Genomic DNA, 25,527 nt, shown 5'->3' on the forward strand with positions numbered 1-25,527 from the left:
GTTGGGCGCCTCCCCGCGCCGAGCGCTTCCGGGGCGGCCGCCGCTCTCTTGGGGGCGTGGTGCCGGTCGTGCCCGCAGCCACATTGGGAAGGTCGGCCCCGGCCGCCATGTTGGGTGCGGCGGCCCCTCCCGGCGTGCCCGGGCGGTGCGAGCTGTGCACGTGATGTCAGCGCTCCGTTTTTCTGACAAAACCAAAATATTTTTTTTTTAATTTAAAGTTTGTTTTAGCTTTGGAATTCAGAGTATTTTATTACTTTTTTCCTCTTTTTTCCCCAGAGACCTTATCAGGAGCGTGGTCAGGGAACTGGAGCTCCTCCCCTACGAAGACAAGCTGAGGGAGCTGGGCTTGTTCAGCCTGGAGAAAAGAAGGCTGCAGGGTGACCTCATTGCAGCATTTCAGTACCTAAACGGAGCCTGCAGACAGGAGGGGAATCAACTCTTTGAAAGGGCAAATAACTGCAGGACGAGGGGAAATGGTTCTAAGTTGAGGGAGGGAAGATTGAGGTTGGATGTCAGAGGGAAGTTCTTTACAGAGAGAGCGGTGAGGTGCTGGAACAGCTGCCCAGAGAGGCTGTGGATGCCCCGTCCATCCCTGGAGGTGTTCAAGGCCAGGTTGGATGGGGCCTTGGGCAGCCTGGCCTGGTATGAAATGGGGAGGTTGGTGGCCTTGCATGTGGCAGGGGGTTGGAGGTTCATGATCCTTGAGGTACCTTCCAACCCTGGCCATTCTGTGATTCTGTGATCCTTGGGGTTCCTTCCAGCCCAAGCCATCCTATGAATTGAATTGAAATGTCGCCTAGTTTTGGACCCCATATGCCTTTTACTGTTGAGGAATGCTTGCATCCAGCATGTGGAGCTTGTGGATGTTATGTTACTTCTAGTAGGCACATTAGGACTGGGCTGTCATTTTAAGAGTGGAGGAAGGATTCCTGCAGTGGTGTCCCTAGTCCTTCTGAAAGTGGTAGAATTTAGGTGCTGGCTCAAGGATGGTTGCTCATTTGTTTTTTTGTGGAATCCAGCTTCTAAGCTTCCTCACTTTGAAGCATGCAGTGTTTTACATTGCAGTATTTTGATGAGTACTTTGTGTTAATAGCTATGTGCTACCCACCATTGGCGGTTTATAGTTTCATCTGCCTACTGTCAGGAGTGAATTGTGACCACATGGCTCATACCAACATGACAGGCAGAAACAATCACTTGAACTGTGGTACGAAGTCTGCTTGAGTTTACTCCTTCATTTAAATTTATGATTTATTTTGCATATTTTCTGTTGTCAGCTGTGTGCTTTGAAGAAGTTATGCAGTCACTTAGGAGAAAATTACGCCCTCCCCAATGGCAGATTAAACTTTTATGGTGGAATACACATGCTTTTAAGAGCAGGATAAATGTAATCCTGCTTATTTGCACAAACAAATTTCCATTATGTTACAGACGTTATAAAGGAATGATTATGGGAGGAGGCTTGAATTCCTTTTTTTTTTCTTTTTTTTTCCATCATGCTAGAACACTGTATTCCATTGCAGTGGGGGCTGCATCCCAAAACAAATGCTTTCTATGATTGTTTGCCTGTTCTATCATAAATGCAGGGCTCTTTCTGCGAGGACAGCATTTTGATGACAAGTGCAACAAAGGTGTAAAGTAAATAAGTCATCGTAGAAATTGTAATAATATTTTTCTTGGAGACTGTTGATGCATGGGCAGCTCAGTGGCACTGAGAAAGCAAATTATATACCAGTGATTGCCTGTTTAATCTGGGCACCTTCAATAGCAACTCTCATGATTTTGTTATGATTTTCTTAGTGGAGTTGTCCATTTCACTGAGACGTTGTAGCAAAAAGGTGCATCTGGGCCTTTGTGCAACAGTTGGGCAATGCTTCAGCCACAGGTCCTTGATTTTTAGAATGGGGGGAAAGGTCCCGAAGAGTACAGAACTTACCTTTCTGTTTGATCAAGCTGATCCACACAGAGTGCTGACATTACCGTCTAGCAGGAAGGTAAATGTGGAGATCAGAAGCATATCATAAACGTAAGTATCAGAATTCATTTCACTTTAAGTTTGTATCGATAGGCATTGTAATCAGGAGACAATTTATGAAAGCATTTAGTATCTTTAATTTTAAAAGAAATGTGAGTTAGCAAACAAGTGAAGAACTGATGACGCATTGCAAATGTGAAATAGAGAATTCCTGATTCTGATCTTCTGGTTTTGTTTTGTTGGTGTTTTGTGAAATATGCATGAATGGTAATAAAAGTTCTCCTAAGAAAATACTGAGATGTCCTAGAATATTTGTGTATCCCAGTTATTTCATGAGATTTAGATATCAGTGCTACATTTTTCTCATATAAGAGTTTGTACCTGCATCTTTCTGATGTTTTCCATCTTCTGTAAATGTAAATCCATATTCTGTACATGTATGAACTGTTTCAACAGGTTTATAATACCAGAAATTGTGGGAGGCTTCTTGAAAAACAGCTTCTGTCAGAGGAATGGCTTCATCTGCTCTACAAATACTTTCACTGCTGCTGGCTTTAGCTGGATTCACCGTTTTGCTTCTCACTACCATGTCCAACAGATGGAAAATTTCTGGCAGCACAGCAGTGCTGGTTCCTTCAGATTGGATTTCCGAAGGCCTCTGGATGGACTGTGGAATCACTGATTTTGGAGCAATACAGTGCAGGAAGTTTCTTCACATGCTGAGTTCAGAGAGTAAGTGTATCTGTGTATATAAAATCCAGAGATGCATTTTTGTTCTTTCCTTTTGTGCAGCAAATTGGTGCAGTTGGACAGCATATAGTTGATGTTGGCACAGAGGTTCTAGTATGGAGAGGATTTGTCCTTCAGTACTTTCAGACAGGCTAAAGGACCCTTGAGAGATCTGTGTGCTTTGCCCCTCATTCAGCTCAGTAACTGCTGTGCCTTTGTTACCATGTCTGTTTTGGTTTTACTTGTTTCACTTGGTCTCATTCTTAACAACAAGCAGGCAATATGTCAGTAAGTGCTTTAGTGTGAGACAGGTCTTGGATATTACACAACTGATTTGACTTTGTGCTAAATCTGTGTGTTTGATCTAGAAATTTTCAGAGGCAGCTAGCTTCAATAAAACACGTCTGTATGTGTTTTGTGTTTTCTGAGACAGAATGTTCTGCTGCGGTTGGACTGCAAACAGAATTCTTTTCCTAGGAACTGAAAGTGGTTTGTTTGGATTATTCTGGATTTGTAAAATATTTTTCTATAAACACCCTTTTTATGGTAAAAGATTAGGAAAGATTGACAGTCTTCCCCAGAAAATGGAGGTTGGGAATAGTTATGGTATAACTTTGGACAACAGGTGTCTTGGTAAGATTTGAGCAGAACTTTCCATTTATTTGTTTTCAGCTTTCAGTATTGTGCAGTCACTTTGTCAGTTATATTACTGAATCATTTCTTAATTATTCCTAATGAATAGTTTCTTAATGGGGAGCGTTCCCCATTTTATGGATCTCTAATTATTGCCACTGCTGTTTTTCTGTAGTCTTTCCAGCTCATCTGTTCTCAATGCACAATGCTCAAACTGGAAGCATGTCTTACAGATAGCACAGGCTATGAAAACTTGCCTTTCCTAACACAGACATGGACTCCACAGCAGTCAGAACTGCCTACCAGTGTAAGGCAGACCTCAAAAACGTGGAAACTGTCAAGATTCAGGATTTCTGTGATTCTTCCTCAGGCCCCTGAGGACAGTGACCCCATTTGCATTCTTAGTAATAGTTCCAGTGTAAGTATTTAGCGTGTTGTATTGAGGACGGAATTTGTAGCCTCAGAAGAAAGGAAATCATATCCTGAGGATTTAAAAAACTCTGCTCTTTGTGTCAGAGACAATGTCAGTTTTTCCTGCCTTTCTGCTATCCAGAGGCAGAGTATTCCTCTCCAAGACTTCTGCTGAGCAGATATCAGTTTGCCCAAAATTCATCTGGAAACTGAGGCGTGTTTTCTGGAAAGCAGAATGATGGGATGGGAGCAATGGTTCTTCTGTCCCCGTATGGGGTAGCAGGCTGTAACAGATGGCTACGACGACATCACAGCTTTGCCTCACCTAACAAGCAGGAACAGATGTCTCAGCCCTGTTAGAGAGGCAAGCAGAATCTATATCAGACAGTCTCTTTGTTTTTATTTTAATGCAGTTTAATTATACTCAAGATGGAAAGAAAATATTCACTAGGAACAGACGACTTCCTGGTGGATGAAGCAGCCACCTGCCCTGGGGCATGTCTTCCTTCCTCCCTCCCTGTAGAACTGTAGGAGAGGAGTCCTGGCTGGCAGGGCTCAGGGATCACCTTCAGCTGTCACCTAAAACAGCTCAGGGTTCCTCGTGCCGGCTGACAGATGTGTTGTGTGGCTGCCTGGAAGAGTTACTGCTCTCTGTCACAAGTTTCTCTTCTTACAGTCAGTGGGTAAGTCAGCGTCCCTAGCTCTTGAAACAAATACACAGAAGTGATCAAAAAGGTACAAGCTATTGCTGATCAAACATTTAAGGTGTTAATATTTTCAGGTTTTTTTTTTTTTTTTCTTTTCTTTTCTTTTTGGCTGCTATTAAAAAAAAAAAGACACAATTTCCACCTGTAGATGCTGTCTCAATCATTCTGCATGCTAATATGCGCTGTTATAAGAACACTGTATACTACCTAGATCTCGGTAGGACTGTTAGCGTTTTACTTGCAACAAGTGTATACTACTGTAACGAACTTTCCAGTTATTTCCATTTGCTGCACTTGATTTTCACTGTGGAATGGTTCTGGAGAGAACAAAAATAATATAGAAACCCAGATGCCTACCCAAAAACACAGCTGTTCAAGACTCCAGCTGCAGAAAATGCCTGAGTGTGTTGCTGTAATGGGAGAGTGGCAGATACTACTGCATGAGGGGTGAGCAGGTGGATGATCTGCTCAGCCTGATGGCATAGCTCAAGGAGAAGGTGGAGAGATTAAGGAGCATCAAGGAGTGGTGAGCAGGAGGCAGACTGGTGGGGCAATTCCCTGCCTTACCTACAAGAAAGGCACTGGGGTGATGCACCCCAAGTAGTGCTGGACCTCCCTCCTTATCACCATCAGGGAAAGGAAGGGGCCTAAGAGATGGGGAGGAATGGAAGCGGGTCTCAGCCTGGCATTGCAGGCAAACTCCCTCCCTACCTATCCTGCCTTTCCAGGTGCCCCTATGTAATAGGTTTGAGGCTCTGGAACTCGAGGGACAGGTAAATGAGAAAGCAGTGGAAGGTCGACCCCGGACATTGTGTAGGAAAAGGCAATCCACTCCATGCCCCAAGACTGAGGCACCGAGAGGGAAAGAATGGTAACTGCTGTAGGTGACACCTTTCTGAGGGGAACGGAGGGCCCCATGTGTAGGTCAGACCCTACCTGTAGGGGAATGTGCTGCTTCCCTGGGGCCTGGGTTAGAGTCCTTACCAGAAAGCTTCCTGGTCTGGTTTGCCCCTCTAGTTATTACCCTTTACTGATAGTTGGCAGCAATGAAATCACTGAGAGAAGCCTTAGGGACACAGTTTATAAAAAAGGGGCTTCAGGGAATTAGGGAGGTTAGAGGGTGGTGTTCTCCTCTATCCTGTCATGAGGCAGGCTAACTATGATTCAGCTGCCTTTACTGAGGCATGGTGGGATCATTGCCACAACTGGAGTGCTGCAGGGAATGGCTGTAAGCTCTTCAGAAGGGATAGGCAAGCAACAAGGGTTGCTGTCTTTGCTGGAGAATGTCTCAGTGGTGTTGAGCTTGCGGCTGGCAATGATAAGGTTGAGTCCCTATGGGCAGGGATCGAGGAGAAGGGAAATAGGAATGGCATCCTGGTGGGGATCTGTTACAGACAACCTAACCAGGATGAAGAGACAGACGAGGTGTTCTCTGAGCAGCTGGCAGAAGTTGTGCGATCATCAGCCCTTGTTCTCATGGGGGACTTCAACTTCCCTGACAGATGCTGGAAATATAATAGAGCCCAGAGGAAGCAGGCTAGAAAGTTTGTGGAGTCTGTGGAAGATACAGTTTCCTGATGAGCAGGTTCATGACCTGCTGGTCATGAACAGAGAAGGACTGATGGGAGACGTGGAGGTCAGAAACTGTCTTGGGCAGAGCCACCATTAAATGGCAGAGTTCTCCATTCTTGGTGAAGTCAGGGGGAGGTGGGGAGGGGGCAAAAAAACTGCTACCCTGGACTTCTGGAGGGTGGACTTTGAACTATTCAGGACACTAGTAGGGAAAACCCCTTGGAAGTCCATGCTGAAGGATACATGAGTCCAGGAAGGCTGTACGCTCCTCAGGAAGGAAGTGGAACAGGTGCAGGAGCAGGCTGCCCCCCTGTGCTGTTAGGTGACCCGGAGGGGAAGAAGGCTGGCATGGATGAAGGGGGAGCTTTTGGTGAGACTCTGGAAAATAAGAGTTTACCTCCTGTGGCAACTCAGGGAGAGGACATGGAAGTTGCTAGCATATGCAGGGGACTGAGAGAGCTGATGGAGCTGATTGTCAAGCCTCTTTCCACAATCTGTCAGTGCTCAACCAGAGAAGTCTCAGTAACTGAAGACTTGCTAACGTGACGTGCATCTGTAAGTAGGATCATAAGGAGGATCTGGGGAACTACAGACCTGTCAGGACGACCTCAGTGCTAGGGAAGGTTATGGAACAGATCATCTCGAGGGCAATCGTGTGGCGTGTGTAGGATGACCAGGGGATTAGGCCAGCCAGCATGGGTTCATGAAAGGTGAAGAGGAGACTCAGGGGAGACTTTATAGCTCTCTACAACTCCCTGAAAGGAGATTGTGGTGAGGTAGGGGTCAACCTCTTCTCCCAGGTAACAGCAATAATTCAAGAAGGAATGGCCTCAGGTTGCACCAGGGGAGGTTCAGATTGGATAATAGGAAGAATTTTTTCTCTGAAAGAATGTTAAGCATTGGAACAGGCTGCCCAGAGAAGTGATGGAGTCAGCTGTGGAAAGGGTAGTGTAGTACTTAGGGACACAGTTTAGTGGGCAACACTGATGGTAGGTGGATGGTTGGACAAGCTGATCTTGGAGGTCTTTTCCAATCTTAATGATTCTATGATTCCGTGATTCCTCATGGATGAAACTGAGCAGGGAAATGTGCCCTAGGAATGCACCTTATGACTTCAAGCCACTGGGGGCGTTCAGTTCATCCAACCAGCTGAACCTAGCCTGGGCTAAAACTGTCCTGCATAGTGTCGATGTGAAGCTATCCATGCCAGTTCTGCTCTGCTGATGCACGTGCTACAGCTGTGCCATTGGTAAGCTCACTGCTAACCACTGGAACTTAGTGAACAACAATCCTGTATTCTACAGCGCTTCTCTTTTCTTTAGAGGAGAGTGGCTTCCTTAAGGGAATGATTAAAATGCCTGGTGCCGTGTATGAAAAACTTGTGCATTCTAAATCTACACTTTAATCTGTTCCTCTTATATGCGTGCTTTACAAGTGCACGTCAAGTCAAAGTCACCTTTTTAGTAGCCGCTAGGAGGAGATAACTTCTTTAATGACTTTTTTAATTATTATTTTTTAATTCTTGACAACAGTATGAAGGAGGGATACTTGATTCTAATTCCTAACTAAATTCAACTTTGGAAGCCATATGAGTAGAAGTGATTGCTGAGGTCACCAGAGTAACTTTTGTTTGTGAATAAATTAATCTGAAACTCTTTGAAGGGCATTTAACAGGATGCAGATATTCCAATGCACTGGCACAATGCATTCATTTTAATGTGCTATCATTTTCAAATTGCAATGATTTAGCAGGAAGAGGGGATTTTGGAAAAACTTTCTGAAAAGATCAATTCTCAACACATCGCCATCTGCTTTCTTTGAAAGATTGCAAGCTGCTCAGGGTCATTCTGGCTGTGCTGCCAAATCTGTTTTTATTTAAAATAATGGCAGAGATGTTTTTGGCTGCTGAGGAAGGAAAATTAGCACAGTGGCATGGTAGTATCCTTTTGCAGCCAAACCTACGGCATCAGCTCGAAGTGACCACTGAATTTTGGAAAAACAGGTATATTTGCTTTAGGCAGGTTGTGGCTCTTTCAACAGCAAATCCTCTTGGGAGTCTTTGTGGAATACTGTGACTCTGTTACCATGCTGTGTCATAGCAAAGTGGTTTTATGAATAAACTGTGACTCCATCGCCTGGAGATAAGAGCAGGTTATCATTGCAAGAAATGGCTGCCCCTACTTGGATACACAAACAATTGAAGTTATAAACATTAGTGGGTGATGTGGATTGAGTCTAGAAGTTTGTTTGATCAAGAGCAGAAGCAACTAAACCAAGTTTAACATACTTTCCTTTGTCTGAAATAGATTTTTAATACTTTAATGTTCTGACAGCTGCAATTAACTGGTATGTATTATTCTCATGTAGCTATTTTCCTTCATCATTTTACTCCCTTTGAAATAGGTCTGTCACAGTGGTACATCCTTATATTTCATTTCCATGGACTGTACATTATCACTGTTTTATTCCAGTGTAAGTGGGTCTATTTAAACTGTATAGTTTAACTACAGGTCGATAAATTGTGAAATATTAATGAAAATCAATCAACCACAGTCTTAACATTCCTGAAAGTAGCTGGCAGTATAGTTGCTGTTGCTCGCTGATGACCATAATTCCAAAAATATTCTAAATTCTCTAGCATCAGAAGTAAGTTCGTGTTCTCAAGCTCTCTGTCATAAAGAAAATAACACAAGAAAGCTTTTTGTAAAATCTGAGGTCATTAAGCAGATTAAATTACAATCAATTTTAGTCATATATACACCATAGTTTATGGCAGAGAAGGAGAGACTTTCTTAAAGTACTCTCTAGAAATAATGGCTAGAATTTCTAGGCTGAGACTAAGACTAGACTTTATCACTTCCTATGAGAAAATTAATATTTTTAGTAGTTTTTTAATGTTAATATCTGTATCGTGAACAACTCCCAGTTACTGTCATAGACTGTAAGCCTTATCTCTGGGGTTGAGCAAAGGGCAAAGGTAGTCTCATTTTGGAATGAAACCCAGAGATGAAGCAGCAAGGAGGCTTCTGAAATGCTTCACTTGATGCTGATCTGATTATAAGGATATTCAGCTGCTACTACTCACAAGCATGTCTGCGGCGCTGCAAATTGTTGGGTTCCTTTCGTGTTTGGTTGGACGGGCCTTTATTGGAGGTGCCTTGCCACACAGTTACTGGAGAGTCTCCAGCTCCCATGGCAGTGTGATCATAGCATCTACGTTGTGTGAAAACCTGTGGAAGAGCTGTGCAGATGACAGCACCGGAGTATCCAACTGCAAGCAGTTTGACTGTTTGCTTTGCCTGGTAGGGGACTTGGCGTGGTCTTGTTAGCTGCTTAAGAATTGCTGGGAAAAAAAGTAGCAAGATTTTTGTTGTGGCAGTCTGGTTGTAATGGAAAATAACACTGACTTCTGAACAGAAGAGATTTTGCAGGTTAAAGCAGTACAGAGCTTTGAGAGGCACTACATGTGGAACGCATAAGGAAAGGCTGCAAAAAAAAGGACAAGACTCATCTGACAGCTCCATATCTATATGGAATTACTGCATGGGCATTCTTTTGCAATAGTTGATAGCCAATGTTATCTGGAGGTTGTTTTCATAAAGGAGCTGTTAATACTATTTTTTTTTTTTTTATCCAAAAAGTGGGTACTGCTTTTTCCCTGCTGAGATTGAAAACTGTGTACAGTGGAACAAGTACTGCAGGTATTTGGTTTAAAGTAACTTACATGTTAGAAATTAGTAACTACTTGTTGGATGTGATTCTGAATATCAGGAAATTCAGGTCTGCTGTCTCCTGTACTGCCTATCAGCCTGCAGCAGAATTGTAGCATGACCTCAGGTGTTGAATTAAGGCACTATCTGCAGATAGTGAGCATGCTTATAGACAGTGAAGTTAGTTGTTATCCATCTTGAATACTTCAGATTTATCCCAGATAAAAATGTCTTCCTAACTAGTTGAATCTACACTGAGGAGGGTAAACTAAACAGAAAGGCAGATACTCCTGATCTGGCAGATGTGGAACATGGGATCAGTGGGAATAAGGCACTGAACTTTTTCCTCAGTGTGAAATTATTGACCAACTCTGAAACATGCACAGCAGTCCTTTGAAGCTGTCTGTGCCCATTTTTAGGGAATCTTCTGTTCTTCTAATAATCCTAATAGTTGCCTAACAATCCTTCTAACAAATTGTGATCTGAAAATTGGCTTTAAAATGCATGTGTGTATTAAGAGGAATGTAGCATCCTACATAATTCATTAGAATCACCAGTAGCAGAATAATGGCTTTCCTCAGCAGAATGCTTATGTGAGTTATGTGCTTGATTCATTTATAACCCTTTTAAAGGGCTGGTTCTTAATTTACTGTCCCCGAGTCTGTACAGCATCTCATCATGGACGTATTTACACGGGTTGTTGTCTCTCTATAGAGCTCCCTTGTGTGGATGCAGGCAGCAGGGCCACATCAGGTCAGGATCTTGGAGCTACTGATGACAAAGTAGGTTTTTAAGCCATCTGAGAGAAGCAGAAAAGAGCATTGTGAGTGCTAAAGCCAAAGAGAAAGAAAGGAAGAAAGCTCTTGGAGAGTTACCAACAACAACATGGTGTCAGCAAGAGGGAAAACAGGGTGAGGTGGAAAGTAAATCAATAGGGCAGGCTTTGAAAATGAGGTTGTGAAGATCAGATTTGATCCACTGAAGAGATCAGTTACTCTGTTGAGGAGGTGACAATATACTTGAGGAGTAAGTATGGGAAGAGGGAAAAGACAAAGCAGCTTGCAGAACTGAGATAAACTGAGAAGAAAAGGTTTAAGGGGAGGACAACTGAAAAAGAAGCAAGTTAGAAGAGACAGAATGGGACAGAAAGATGAGAGGACAGTTGGGCAAAGAAGGTGGGGTTGGTACCAGTGAGGGCAAATAGTGGGACCTTCAAGAAAAGCTTGTAGCTCTCAGAGGTATGAGCCAGGGCATGGTTAGTTTAGGTGTGTAAGAGAAACTAATCCAGTTCAGACCCTAATTATGCACTGTTGGAGCCAAGACCCATCAGACTTGTGGCACTCAGCACGTGTATCTCATTAAAAAGGTGCTAAGTGTCATTTGAACCAGAACCTACTAAATTCAGGCTGCTGTTCCAAAGAGCCTGAAGTCCCTGTCTGACCTTCGCTGTTAGGCTGGTTAATAACTGGTCCCAGTTATTGAGTGATTGATACCTACGTGCAAAAACTGTGAGCTTAAGTGATGCAGAATTGTCAGCAGAAACAGAAAGAAAGCTTTGAATATGTTTCAGTAGCTGGTCACGGGCTCTGTAACAAACTCTCACCAGCTGAACACGCTCTGCAAAAAAATATCTTCAGCAGGAGAGGCGAGCTGCAGATCTTGGACCAGCTCATCCCCTGCTCATTACCCACTCAATTTAAAGTATCAGAAAGTACACTGCTAACCCCAGCACCTGCTTTTTCCATCTCTTACTGGAAGTAGCAAAGCAGACTCCATCCAGGATGTTTTCCCAGTCTTCCATAGTGTCGCCTCGGTTTGGATCTGGAATTCAGAGGTGTCCTGTGCACTCGGGTCTGTAGGTAAAAGGAAATCACCAGAACCAACAGGCTGGAGATGTGTACCTGCACCTGCAAGTGACCTTGTCTACTGCAACGTGTTCTCACAGGACTGAAGGATGTGAGCTGTGAAGTGTTTGCTATGCTTTTGGGGGTTTACTCAAGCTCCTAAGAGGATTTACTGAGCCTTACAGTGTAAGTGTAGTTCAGCTCTGAATTCTGATTGACTGCATACAGCCCTCTACGTTTTTGATATTCCTCAGAGCTGAATGACAAGGTTGGACAAGATTCATTCATTACTACTATTAATTTTGTCACTGTCTCTGATCTGTTAGATTTTGCCAGAATTGGGTTAGTTTAATTTCTGTGTGGTTCCTTATTTGTTTTCTCTTTCTCTGTCTCGCTCAGTCCACGTTCAGGCATGCCGTGCCTTGATGATCATTTCCATCCTTCTGGGATTCGTAGCTGCTGTGGTCTCACTGCTTGGTTTAAAGTGCACAAACGTTGGGCTGAGTGATGAGGATGAAAAAATGAAGGTTGCTGTCACCGGAGGATTTCTTTTTATTTTAGGAGGTAATGCTGAGGCTGAAAAAGAAATGCTGTCAGTACTTTGTATTGCTGTCAAATGAGACTAAATGAATTGAACACTACTGTTGGGTTAAAGACACTGAAGGACTCACTCAGCTGTGTGCTTTTTGATATTTTTTTCTGGCAGGTCTCTGTTCGATGGTGGCCGTTTCTTGGTATGCTGCAATGATTACTGCTCAGTTCTTTAACCCAATATATGCTGGAACCAAGTAAGTTAATAGATACCAAACACCAGACTCTAGTGTGTGTTAGATGGCAGGATTAGCCTCAGCTGCTCCAGGGTTTCAAAACCTGGATGGATCCCAGTGCGCAGCCCTAAAGAAGGAAAAATTGTCTTCAGGGGAATTTTTCACCTCAGAGATGTTTGCTGTTGGTGGGAAGGGCAGAGAGGTCTCCATTGGAAGGTTTAGTGAGTGTGTGGGGTCTGTCAACCCCAAATTTGCCTTGGATTATTGGCACGGAGTACTCTCTCATGCTGGCAACTCGTGACACTCAGTTTGCAAAATACAGAACTGCAGTTAATAACTCTGAAGTTCCTATCAAGTGTCTTTTATCTACTTGAGCCAAAACGATTCCTTTCTTCTTGTATCTTTGTCTGCACCCCTGTCTGTCCCCATGATGATCTGTTTCCTCTGCACATGTACTCTGATATTACAAAGAAATTCAAACTCAGATTTAGTGAACAACAGTAGATTTGCTATCATTTTCAAAGGCCTTCTTACGCCTGTATGAAATCTTTTTCTTGTTTTTTTTTTTTTTTGTTGTTCTTTTTTTTTTTCACAATCCCACCTGTTGGAAAAAACCAAATGTATTCTTAATCCTCAGGTTTTGCATTTAGTCCACAATGCAAAACATAAATCACTTTTGTCATCAATGCATGCAGCATCACAGTTCTGTCATATTGGCCCATGATCTTGGACTTCATCAAGGTTTGGGGCACTGTCATCCTAGGTTGCACACAAACATCTTTTGAGGTATAAAAGCCCTCACTGTAACAGACTTTTTCCTTACATCTAACCTAAATCTCCCTTCTCAGAGCTTGAAGAGGGGAAATTTATTATTTGCCAACACCCCTACAAAGTGCGTCATGTTTAGATCAGTAAACTATAAGCCATCCATTCCTGGGATAATATTTGAAGTGCTTCAAAGCTTTTCCTCTTGAGGATCAGCTCAGGGATGGTAGGATGCAAAGTGCTTCCTAGTGAGTCATAGTACTTGAAGCAATTGCTCTCCTTTTGTTTCCAAACAAGCACTTCCAAAGAAATCGCCCTTGAGAGCATTATCTGAAAATAAATATGTGAGAGGACCAAAAAAAAGGATGGTTAGAAATTGCAGAACAATTTGTAGAACAATTTGTAGGACAGCCATGGAGTTTTGTAGTTACGTTATAGTTGCTGGGCTTCAACATCAGTTTGTGTTAATCAGTTACTAGATTGTTTGCATTTGGTAGCTGAAGAATTTTTTTTTTTGTATCTACACTTCCTATTAAGACATTCAGCTTACTGAAGAGTTCTTAGGGAATTAACTTTGATTGTTGGTAAAGCTCTGTTTACCCACACTCTGTTCTCTTCAGGAAGCTCATCCTCCTTGGGCAGTGTAAAAGGGGTTTAATTTCAATTACAGGGCAGTATTAATCTTCAGTCTTAAGAAGGTGGAAAATCTGCTTTTTGGGTTGCATTTTTTGGTCTGACTTCAGACCTCTGTTGATTCTTAGAGGAATTTCTCATATAACTATGAAAGGAAACCTGAGTCATCCCCTAGACACACCCTGCATATGCCTTCCATTGTACAGTGTGTGCAACATTCCTGACTTCAGACAGCTAGTGATCAGAGAGCATTGCTTGCACAAGTCAGCACTCTCCTATTCTTCCTTAGTATTCCAGCTTCCCCCCCAGCCTTTTGTTTCTTTGTTTCTTTGTTTGGAGATGATGATCATCTCTCTCTCCTGTTGCATAGTCTCTGAATCACTGGGGACCAGAGCTCAGCTTGGGGTTCCAGTGTGCAATGGGAAACCCCAGAACTTCCTGGTTCTGGAGTCAGAAACAAACACTTTTAAGTAATGATTTGATATTTACAAACAGAAAGGATATCCACACACCTGGTCTCAGTATACCTTCTGTGTGGTCCATGACAGTTATCTTGCCCTTATACTGGCCATGCCACTGACATTACTTTGCCACTGCTGTCTGTCATAAGAAGCAGCTAACCAGAGAAATCAGTTTTCTATGGCCACAACACTGGACCACTTGTAAGCAGCTGTTTGTATAGAATTCGTTCTTCTTTTTTAGTGGGACAGCTGGGAAAAGGCTGCTGTTTATTAGGCTGTCTTGTAACAAACTTACATGTCCTAACGAATATTCAGCACTCTGCAGTTCTGTGTGTCTGAACTGCATTTAGGAGCAGTCCCAGAATGAAAAAGGATAGCTCTCCATTTTAGTGTACAGAAAGAGACTCTCCAGAAAATCCCTCCATCCAGCCCTGGAAATTCATGGATAAAGAGTTTGACTCAAAGACTAGACGTGTCTGAGCCTGGGAAAGGCAGTCAGGAGTTCCCCTAAGAAGGAAGTTTTTATAACACAATGCACAACACATTGGTACCTCTGTCAGCTGAGATCATAGAATGATAGAATGGTTTGGGTTAGAAGGGACCTTTAAGATCACCTGCTTCCAATCCCCTGCTACAGGCAGGGACACCTTCCTCTAGGTGCCTCATATATGACAGAATTCCTTGCTTGGCTACTTCTGTCACATTTGTGCACTCCACCCAAATTCCAGGTAGGGGTAATTCTTAGTGTTCTTCAGTATTTGGGCACCCTCACCCTGGTGGAGACTGAAGAGGAAGGTCTGATGGAGAAAGCTGATGAGTCCCACGAATGACCAGACCACCGATATGGAATTCAGCATATGTAAAGAAGCATGCATGTAACTTTCCTTTTTCCCTTTCTGTCTCAAATTATTCATACCCACTGGTCTATTGGATTGTGTTAAGATTCAGCATCTCTCGTTATTATCAGCAACTGATTAAATGTTTGCAACTATTTATTGCTACTTATTATATTGCTTAGCACTTTTTGTTGTGCACTGATTTAGAATCATAGAATCATAGAATCACCAAGGTTGGAAAAGACCTAAAAGATCACCCAGTCCAACCGTTCTCCTATTCCCAACAGCTCCCACTAAACCATGTCCCTCAACACAGCATCCAGCCTTTCCTTGAACACCCCCAGGGTCGGTGATTCCACCACCTCCCTGGGCATCCATTCCAGTGCCTGGCCACCCTTTCTGAAAAGTAATACTTCCTCATGTCCAGCCTGAATCTCCCCTGCCGTAGCTTGAAACCATTCCCCCTGGTCCTATCACTAATGACACGAGAGAAGAGGCCGACCCCCAGCTCACTACAACCTCCCTTCAGGAAGTTATAGAGAGCAATGAGGTCTCCCCTGAGCCTTGGCAGAGCACTGGAATATGCTCATAAGAGTTCTACTGAACAGACACAAAAATAGACCTGTTCTCCTCTGTAATCTACCAAGGTACCTTTCAGCTAGCTGACATCTATCCAGAATGGAATTTGTTTGGATGATTTGTGTGCTTCCTGTCTCATTCTGAAGTAAGGGCTTGGTGATCTTGTTATATGCATAAAATCTTTTGTGTTTCAGGTATGAACTGGGGGAGGCTCTGTACTTAGGCTGGGCTGGATCTGTTCTTTGTATGCTTGGTGGGATCTTCCTAACCTGTTCGTGCAAAGGGAAGGAAAAACAGAAGTACAGGTAATCTTGAACTTGGCAGTTCAAATAGTAACTGTCTGTTATATATCATTTGCTGTTTTCTCTTTTGCCTTGGTTTGAATCTGCAGCAAAATAAACAGGAAACTCTACCTATTGAATCAGTGCTCTGGAATGTCCCAGACTTGTGGTGGGTGGTGATGCCATACCAGGCACTGATGTCTCCCAAATACTGAATTTGTTGGTAATTGGCTGCAGTCAGCAGTCACCTATAGCTAGGCTTCGGTAATTGTGATGGCGCTTCTGAGATCTGAGTGATGACAGCGTGCAGTGAAAAAAAAAAGCGTGTCAAAAGAAAAGCGTGTCAAAGAATACAGTGTACTGTAATTAAGATCTCCTGTAATACCACTATTAAAATGCCCCAACCCCTTTCTTATGAAGAAAATGTAGTGGCATTTTCTTCCCCAAGTTGACTGCTAGAAGCACGTGATGTTTCCTTGTTTCTTGTGGAACATTTTGCATCCAGTATGTTGAGCGTGCATCAAAGCAGAAAAATCAAAGTTCCTAGCCTCCGTATTTAACCTGCATTTGCCTGCATTTTCCTCCAATCCTTAATTTTTTACACATACCGAAGGTCCCCTTCTCAAGGAGAGGGATCGCACTGCCAGAAATAGCAGAGGTCCTTGTCTACATAGAAGATCCCAAACAGCTTGAAGGAAAGCTGCTGTCAGGCTTGAGAGGATAGTAAGACAGAAGAGAGAAGCACGCTGAATTCACTCTTAGGCAACACCTAGTAATTGAGAGTTCCTCTGATATTCCCTTGCTTAATCTGAAGCCACTGAACTTTTATGGCAATATTTTATCAGCCAAGTTGGACTTTAGATTTGACTTTGCATCTTACTGATACAAAGTACCACATATCCTGAAATATCCTGAGAAATCAGACAGAACTGATGGAGGCAAGAGAAGCTCAACATGATGGATGACAGCTGAAGATGGTTCTGTTTTCTCATAATTCTGATTCCTGTATTAAAAACTGCAACCTGCATGAAGGCATTAAAATCTATATTCTGTTGTGCTTTAGATGCTTGACCTAAGTGCCTCTCAGAAAGGCACAGGTGAGTAAGGAACCCAGAAATGGTTCCTGGCTAAGAGAAAGGTGGTTGTGCCACCCGGTGAGAACAGCAGGCCTTGAACAGCTGCACCCTTGGGAAGCACATGCTATCAGTGCGTTGGATACAGACCTAAATGAGTAACGTCCTGAGTGCCCAAAGCTATGGCTGTGTGTGTAATGCCTATTTTTTAAGTCTTTTTTTCTTAATTTACAGTGTCCACAAATACAGATACGCAGCAGGCCAGGCAGCCGGGCAGCAGCAAATTTACACCGCAAACGCTGAGACGGTCACAGGTTCCCAGGAGTGTGTCTAAACCTACATGTTCACATCATGTGTAACGTTACGAGGGTTTGAACTTACATTAAAAAAGGAAAAAAAAAAAAGGTCTCCTTCCAGGGATTCATTCTATGTCACAATCTTTCATCTTAATTTGGAGATGGTCTACATCTGAACGCCTCCTTCTGGAAATGGCTTTGAAGTAGAAATAGGTTTCTGCAGATGGGATGTGAAATCCTGCAGCATGGAGGCTGTCTGCGTGCTGAGAAGTCTGGCAATATTTAAGCACAGAGCATGGGACACCCTGATAACTGGGACCACCTTTTCCTGTTTCAGCTAACTAAACAGTGTGGAACTGGTATGCTGTAGCTTCCTCTGGGTTAGTACAGCTCATGTTAGAAATGGTTTTACTTTCGTTAGTGTTGGGAACGTTAGCTTGTAACAGCAAATAAGCTTCATTCTGCTGACTGAATAGACTTTCTGATGCATAGTAACCTGCCCATTAATGAAGAGATAGTCTGTGTGCTGGGGGTTTGAAATCCAAGTCTCACAGTGTACTGAAATACACGTTATGTGTGTAGTGAAGATTTGTAAAAGCTTCAGAAGTCCCTTAAAAACAACCACTCACCTGCGTATCCGTGGATGTGCAACAAGTTCCTTGTTGGTTAGGTTGTAGCTATGAAAAGTAAATGCTACAGAACAAACCAAACACAGTTGGGAGCAAGGAAAGCAATTGGTCAGTCTGTGCCTCAAGGTAACTAGAAGATAGCACCAGTTTTTACTTTTTCCTTCTATCTTTCCAGCTTCTAAAATAACTGTATTTTAATTTTTGGCAGTCTTTTACTTCTGGAGCTCCTATTGCATCTGAACTGCCTAATTCAAGTAATTCCACAGTGGCTTTGTTCTCTGTCGTGGTTCCAGCATTACAATTGCTGCCATAAACTGCTCCACTACTGGGAGCATATGTTACCTTATGTAAGTACCTAAGACGTTGAATATGAGCTAATTTTCCTTAATATTGATGTCTTGAGCAACATGAAATGGAATTTCTCACTGCAGGTTCACAGTTGTCATTAAATTATGAATTTGTTAATATAGTTCAGCAAAATACTTCGGTATGTCTCTACTTTCTTGTGTCAAACCATGACTGTAGCCTGAATGAGAAACCTCGTGCGTCTTCCTTAGCTTGTCCTTCCTTGACTTCCAAACAGATGCATTCACTGGGGCAATCTGCAAACACTTGGAGTAGTTTAGTCACTTTGTTTGCATACAGATACTGCTGACTTGCAAAGTGACACTTTAAGGAATGAATTTGGCCACTGATAGATCATAATAAACTTAATAAATTAAATCCAAAGGAGTGACAATGGTTTTAGGTTGCCACTGTCATCTTTGTTCCTCAACAACCAAATCTTTCTTGTAAAATCACCCCTTTGGAATATTAGAGAGTAATTTCAGAAGCAGAGGAGCCATTGAGCTTGCATGGTGGGAGCTGAGCTCCTTATAATCACCTGAATATTCTGTCCTGTATCTTTTTGTGCAAACCTGTGCTGGTTTCTTGGTCTAGTTGAATGTAAGAACAATTCGGAATCTATGCAGAGCAGTTGGTGTGTCAGAACTCAGAGCTTCCGTGTCTTGCATCAGCTCTTCCAGCAACATCACTGGGAAGCCAAGTGTGAAACCCCTCGTTTGTTCATTCAGTGCACCACTGCCACATTCAGCACTGCTGCGGGGACACAAATGCTGTTTACCTGTTGGTTTGTGGTCCTTCTGACAGTTGGGTGTTTCTACTGTTTTTCCCTGATTATCTGCTCCTTTCCCAAGCACCACCATCAGTCATCTGAATGAATGTAAGGAGCCATCCACTCAGTGTAGCAATCAGGCATTTTATATACAGGCCATATATACTGTCATATTTTTTTTCTACTTCGGCCTACAGCAAGCTGCTTAAAAACAGCCGTGTGTGGAGGTGTTTCAAAGTGAGTTTGGTCCTTTGCTCAGCAGATCAGACTGCTTTGGTATTTTCAGATCTTCTTCGTATCTCTGTAGCTGAGACCAAAACCCTGCGTTGGGTTCTGCTACTGGTCTGGCAGCCTTCACCGCCTAGAAAAAAGAGAGACGTTACAGAAGCAATGGAAGTATCATGCAAACTGATTTCTTCTTCTTAGGCTTTTGAGAAGATTTATTTTGGTTTTGATTTTGTTATGGAATAATAAATGGATGTTTTTGATGACCTCACTCTGTGCTTGCTTATGTTCCTTGTTACGCAGTGGATTCGTGGACAAGACATGAACAGGAGATGTTGAGTTTGCTGGAAATGCAGATGTCTCTTACAAAGATGGTGAAACATGTCTGAAAACAAAGCAGTTATCTGTGTTAGAGACATCACAGTGTATGTATATAAACCAAGTGGGCGAAGGCTGAAAGATTGTGAAGCATCTGTTTATTTGTCCTATTTATTAGACAAGCATCCTAATGAAGGTGAGATGCTATTATTTGCAGCTAGCTAGCCTCTAGCTGTTTAGCAGGCCTAACAGATGGTGTTTCTTTGCTACATTGGGCTGTCACACAGACGATACACATGCAACAGCTACAGAGCAAATCCTGCAACATGACTTCTCCAAATGCTCCTTTTATTTTCACTGATCTGCTTCACATCTCTGTCTTTAGCTCCATTTCTCATGAATAAGCAAGTGGTAGGGAAAATGTTCATAAACAGCCCTGAATGCATCTGTTGCTACCAGTGCTTAAAACCTATTTGGATCTGTAAGTCTGTTTGTCCCATAAAGCTGATATTGCGGATTTATTTTTCCAAGTAGGGGGTGAAAAAAAAAATGTATGGTTGAAATGTATTTAAATATCGAGTATCTAAATAACCGATCATAAACGGGGCAGAGCACCAAGACATCTGCGAGATGTAATTCCGCGAGAGATCCTAGGGTTGGAAAGAGCTGTCAGATCACCGAGTCCAGCAGCTGACCCGAGTGCCACCCCACAGATCCTAACACCCAGGAACGGCGACTCCGCCACTTCCCGAGCCGACGGCTGCCCGTTCTTTATCCTGACATCCACCCTGAGCCGTTGCTCCCGTGAGCATCGCCTGCAGCGCGCAAAAGCCGCCCGAGTACCGTGGGTGTAAATGCAGTACCTCAAAGGCGTCCCGGAGCGGCAGGTTTCGGTGTCTCATCAGGTACGCGGTGCAGATAGCGGCGGATCTGCTGCGGCCGTTCTTGCAGAACACCAAGCACTTCCCGCCGCTCCTGACAGCTGCTTCTATGGCGTCGCCGCACTGCTCAAAATAGCGGTACAGGTCCTCGGCCGGGTCGTCGAACACGGGCACGCGCATGCCTCGGGCCTGCAGGAGGCTGGGGAAGGGCTGCAGCCTGGTGACGTTCACGCAGAAGGTGACCCCCTCTCGCGCCAGCAGCTCCGCGTCGCGGGCCGTCCTGGCGTTGCTGATGAGCAGCGAGGCGGTCACTTTGCCCACTGCGGCGCTGCCGGCCGAGGGCGCGCTGTGCCCGGCACCGGCAGCGTTCTGCCCGCCGCCTCCCGCCACCATGGACGGCCGCTCGCGCGACTTCGGCCCGCGGCCCCGCTGCGCTATATTTAGTCCCTCCGTGCAGCTCGGGTGAGGGATGCGGGCGGGTCCTAGCGCCTGCTGCGCTGCGAGAGCTGCGTTCCTGCGGAGCTGAAACCGGTGGCAGGTTGAGTTCAAATCAATTGGATGCGTGCGGCCCCTATTCCTGTAACAGCTCCTTACAAGAAGGAAGAGCCCTCCGAGCAGGGAAGGCTGCTGCCACCAGCGGTGCCTTGTGCGGCTGAGACCGGCATCCCTCGGCCCTCGCCGGCACTGCACTCTGAATACCCGAACTGCCCGAGGGGTGGCTGGGTGTGGCAGCACAGCTCTTGCTGCACATCAGCACAGGTGCGGCTGTGGGGCTGTGCAGGTGTTGCCTCCTGGTGGAGGTGACGTTACTCCCCGGTGGAGGTGCTCCCTCCTGGTGCAGGGTCAGGGCTTCCATGCACGGCCAAGCACTGGTGGGCACAGGATGTGCCAGGGTTGATCTGTCCCCGTGTCCCCACGCTGAGCGTTGCCTTGCCTGGTGAGCACATCCCTGCCTAGTGGTGAGGCAGCCAGGATCTTGAGGCTAAAATCTGCAGATGGCACAAAGATGAGCCTGGATCATGGCAGTGGGACGACATGGGCTGGTAGGACTAGCATGAAGTAGAAAACCAGGAAGTAAGACTGCATGGCTGCATGCATGGTGCAAAGGCACATTTTTATTTCGTAGCAGAGAGCTAAGAAGCCGACCTTCACACACGTGCCATCACACAGCCAACAGCAGCACACCAGTGACCCCAGCGCCACTGTGAGGGCAGCAGCTGGCACGGGCACAGGGCTGAGCATCCCAGCCACCTGCTGGCATCACTCATCCTGTCGCTGCCTTCGTCCCAGGCTCTGGGTGCCTGGCTGCAGGGAAGGCCCTCATGGCCAGGGAGGTGCCTTTCAGCCTGGGGGCCTGAGTTGGAGAGGAAAAAGTGTCAGGAGAATGCAGCCATGACGCTGCCCAGCCCAGTGACAGCTGAGAGAGCCATAGTGCTGCTCAGACATCCCAGGCGCACAGCACCCACCTGGCGGCCGGCAGTGCCTCCTGGGACCGTGCTCCCAGCTGCGCTGTGCTGAGCTGGAGGAGGCTCTGCTGCTCGAGGGCGCTTCCCTGCAGGCCTCTGGCCCCGCTTCCTGACACACCCTGTGCACAGTGCATTGATTAGGAGCCTTCATGATCATTGCCAGGGCTCTACTTATCTGATGGGAACAGGTTGGTTCCCCCTAGCATGGAAGGGTGCTGGCTGTCACATTACCGTCCTTGTCCCGTGCTGCCTTCTTTTGCCTGCCTTTCATGGGTTTCCTTGTGCCCCCAAGTGCCATGTGATGAACACACTGCAGTTCAAACCTGCATGCAAGAAGGCAGTAGTGTGACGTGAAGTAGCACAGGTCCTTTGCAGAACTCATTTGCTCCCAGTGCCACTTCAGCCATCCTTCAAACAGCCCCAGAGCCACCCTGGGCCTGGCAGCACACAGCAGCACAGCCAGCAGCCCTGTCTGTGTCCCATGAGCTCTGCCCCAGTGGTGGCTGCGTGCCAGGGTTGTGTGAAGCAGCCCCCTCCCACAGCCTGGTGTGAAGTGTGCACTGGGAGCAGCGCTTTCCAATGAAGCTGCCCCGGGCAGGGTCAGTTGCAGGGCTGTGGGCATCCACACTCACTCTGGAAAGATGATGATGCAGCCTGAGCGTGTCAGGGAAGCAGGAGCTGCTGAGTGAGGGATCGCTGAGCTCGGCACCCCTGGGACCTGCAAGAAGGACACAGAGCTGGGGGGCAGCAGGGCTGGAGAGGGGAGCTCTGTGATGAGCAGCACAGCCAGCTGCCTGCTGCCACGGGGCAGCTCTGCCTCGCTCAAATACTGCTGTCCACATCAGCCCATCCTAATGAGTGGGCGCTGTGTGAGCACGGAGTGGTGTTTGCTGAGCTGCAGCCCAGCCTGAGGGGCTGCCCTGGTCAGGGCTGGCCAAAAACAAGGGCTGGTAGCAGATGCTGGCCTGCAAAGGGAGCGGCACCGCTGTGGAGAACCAGAGCACTTACTCTCAATAGAACTTCTTTCAGGGTGTCTTCCCCTGCCATCACTTCCAAGAAGTCACGGTAGTATTTCATTTGCACTTGGGCACCTTCGATGAGGAGCATACCAATATCCCTCAGGATGAGTGCGACGTTCCTTCCCTGCGCGATGCAGCGAGAGAAGAGGGACATGGTGGCCTGGATGCACCCCACCACTCTTTTTGGAGACACGAAGGTGGCTGCGGCTATCTGAGTGTACTGCAGGGGCTGCAGTACTTTGTTGCCTGGAAAACCACACAGAAGGGATGGGGCAGCTCTACAGCCACTCGCCAGCAGGCTGCAGCCATGCCACAGCCCCCGGGCCCTCAGGATGCCTCACTGCAGCAGGCACAGGGCTGAGCAGTGTCTGGAGCCAGCAGTCCTGCAGGTCTCAGGGCCTGGCCCTCTTTGGGTAGGTTTCTAGGGGTGCTGGCTGCTGCTGGTGTGGCACACAAAGCCAGCTGTGGGACCAAAGCCAGCATTGAGCAGTTTGGTTGTGAGCAGCATCAGTTACTCTCCAACCTGGGAGAGGAAAGTGAGAGGTCTGCTCACCCAGCCACGTGGTGGGGAACGTGCATCACCCAGCACTACAAGGAACACGTCCATAGGACAGCTCACCTGGCATGTATGCCTTGTTATCCATCAGGTGGTGACCTTCAGCGAGGTTCCTGGCCAGGTGGAAGACAGGTCTGTGCACAGCCAGGTGACCATCTGCAACCTGCACCCGCTCAAGGATGGTGTCAAAGGAGCCAAGGGTGGGAATGCGGATGCCCTGTAGGCAGATGAGACCAACAGAGCAGCGAGGTGAGGACAGAGGCTGCCCTGTTGGAAGCGGGGGGCAAGGAGCTGCCAGTCCCTTGCTCCCCATGGGATGCCACGGGACTCAACATTCAAAGGAGCTTCCGACAACTTGGAGATGTGGCCACACTTGCATAAAGCTTTATTCTCCCTTGGCCGGGTCTCCTGGGCAGAGGACCCTGGTGGCAGGGCAGATCTTGGTTGGGGGAGAGAAGGGTGCAAGCCCACCTTGTGCTGCAGGAGCTGCTGGCGAATATGGGCAGCCACGGTGTTCCAGACGGCGGCTCTCACTGGGCAGCAAGTAAAGGCCGGGTCACGATCTGCACCTGCAGACCCGAAGCCCCGCAGCCCACCGTGGCCACGTGCAGGGACATGGCCGTCCCTCACAGACACATCCCAGCGCGGGGTGCAGCACTGAGTCATGCCCTTGTGACACTGGCCTGCGAGGCAAGTCTGCGGGGAGCCTGGCATGGCAACACAGTGCCGGCAGGTTACAGCCTCGCTCCTGCAGGTGCCTGCAGAGAGCCTTACCTGCGGAAGTGAAAGGCGGCACCATAGGGCCCCCCTGGCCAGTGTCCCAAAAGTCTTTCCGTGGCCATGTTCCCCTGGCACGGTGTTTGCCAGCAGGGTGAGACAGCGGGGAGCGCACTTGGGAACCACAGCAGTAGCACCCTGCCCTCCTGTGTCCACTCCCCATGGTGCAGCTCTGTGCCGTGAGGGGCTGCCCGGGCTGGTGCGGAAGCTGTGACACAACAGGGCCCCTTGTTGCCTTGGCAGGGCTCGGTCCCCTTCCATCTGGGGGCACCACACGTCCCCCGCCCTGTGCCTGTCTGGTGGGAGCGGTGTGCCTGTGATGGCTGCTGCTGGATGGGGGGCCACGCTGCTCACCCAGGTACAGAGCAGCCCGGTGCCGTGCCCTACAGCTTGCAGAGCCTCTGTGGCTCTTGTGCTGCTGCTGGGTTTTCTTCCCACCCTTCCCACTTTTCCCACTGAGCCGTGGCTGCTTGGTACCAAAGCTGTGACTTGAGGGTTAAGAACTCCCCACCAAGCCAATGGCAGCAGCAGCCTGGTGGTTTCTCTGTGTTTGTGGGGCTGGAACCGCTCACCTTCAGCATCAGCAGATAGCACGGCTCCTGCACCGGGGGCGCCTCACTGTGGGGCTGCGGGTGGTTAGCGGGGCTCCGGGGGATGACATCTGCAGGCAGCTGCCCTGCAGTGAGTCTGTCATGGCAGGAGCACCATCCCTTCCCGCTGCACACTTCGCAATGTTGTAGAGTTAGTTTGGAGGTGTATGGTGTTCAGTGTATTTACAGACCAACAGAGGTGTTTGCAGATGGTTTTAATCCACGCAGAGCTGCAAGTCACTGTTATTTAAAGTTATCATAGGCACAGAGGAGGCAAAGGACATGATTGCTCTGCAAATAACTCCAGCAGAAGAGCACTATCTCCACATTTGCTCATATTTATAAAATCTGTGCACATGGCACCTAGACAGCTGTAACTGCAGGACATTGAGCTGAATAAATACCTATTCAGTTAGAGGGATCACTCATGGTATTAGATGAAAGTGATATTTGCATCTAGGCAGGTAGATTTTGTAGTCTCCAGTTACTAAGTCTCGCTCTGACACTTCAATAGCTGCTTTTGACATGTTGCCTTGACCCTGCATCCATCCACTTCTAGGAGGGGAAGGTGCAGAGCAGAAGCACAGATCTTTCTGCTAAGTCATTCAGCCTCCAGCACTCGTTGGGATGGCACATCCGCATCGCTGCGGCGGCCCTGCATTCAGCTCCACTTCTGTGCT

At 46.4% G+C, this 25,527-nt stretch overlaps 2 protein-coding genes across 2 annotated transcripts; one reads left to right on the forward strand and one right to left on the reverse strand.

Annotated features, from left to right (window-relative positions):
- The first annotated feature begins 1,920 nt into the window (after window positions 1-1,920).
- Window positions 1,921-19,511, forward strand: LOC122161308 (claudin-19-like). Its single transcript, XM_042820656.1, has 6 exons — window positions 1,921-2,026; window positions 2,432-2,707; window positions 11,981-12,145; window positions 12,288-12,369; window positions 15,817-15,927; window positions 17,211-19,511. The coding sequence occupies exons 2-6, from the start codon at window positions 2,488-2,490 to the stop codon at window positions 17,308-17,310; spliced, it is 678 nt and encodes a 225-aa protein (XP_042676590.1). The 5' UTR covers window positions 1,921-2,026; window positions 2,432-2,487; the 3' UTR covers window positions 17,311-19,511.
- On the reverse strand, window positions 18,708-20,832 carry DUSP28 (dual specificity phosphatase 28). The gene is made up of 2 exons (XM_042820657.1): window positions 20,422-20,832; window positions 18,708-19,376 (listed from the first exon to the last, which is right to left on the reverse strand). The coding sequence occupies exons 1-2, from the start codon at window positions 20,830-20,832 to the stop codon at window positions 19,248-19,250; spliced, it is 540 nt and encodes a 179-aa protein (XP_042676591.1). The 3' UTR covers window positions 18,708-19,247.
- Between the last annotated feature and the right edge of the window lie 4,695 nt (window positions 20,833-25,527).

Source organism: Centrocercus urophasianus, unplaced genomic scaffold, assembly GCF_019232065.1.
Source record: "Centrocercus urophasianus isolate 14NV4802_14NV808 unplaced genomic scaffold, USGS_Curo_1.0 seq_19, whole genome shotgun sequence".
Taxonomy (NCBI): Eukaryota; Metazoa; Chordata; class Aves; order Galliformes; family Phasianidae; genus Centrocercus; species Centrocercus urophasianus.

Excerpts from the sequence above, each read along its gene's own strand:
- LOC122161308 (XM_042820656.1), top strand. The coding sequence starts at position 2,488 with ATGGCTTCATCTGCTCTACAAATACTTTCACTGCTGCTGGCTTTAGCT. Across the intron at positions 2,708-11,980 it reads TCACATGCTGAGTTCAGAGA|TCCACGTTCAGGCATGCCGT; the intron begins GTAAGTGTATCT and ends TGTCTCGCTCAG. Across the intron at positions 15,928-17,210 it reads AAGGAAAAACAGAAGTACAG|TGTCCACAAATACAGATACG; the intron begins GTAATCTTGAAC and ends CTTAATTTACAG.
- DUSP28 (XM_042820657.1), bottom strand. The coding sequence starts at position 20,832 with ATGGTGGCGGGAGGCGGCGGGCAGAACGCTGCCGGTGCCGGGCACAGC. Across the intron at positions 19,377-20,421 it reads CGCTCCGGGACGCCTTTGAG|GCGGTGAAGGCTGCCAGACC; the intron begins GTACTGCATTTA and ends TCTTTTTTCTAG.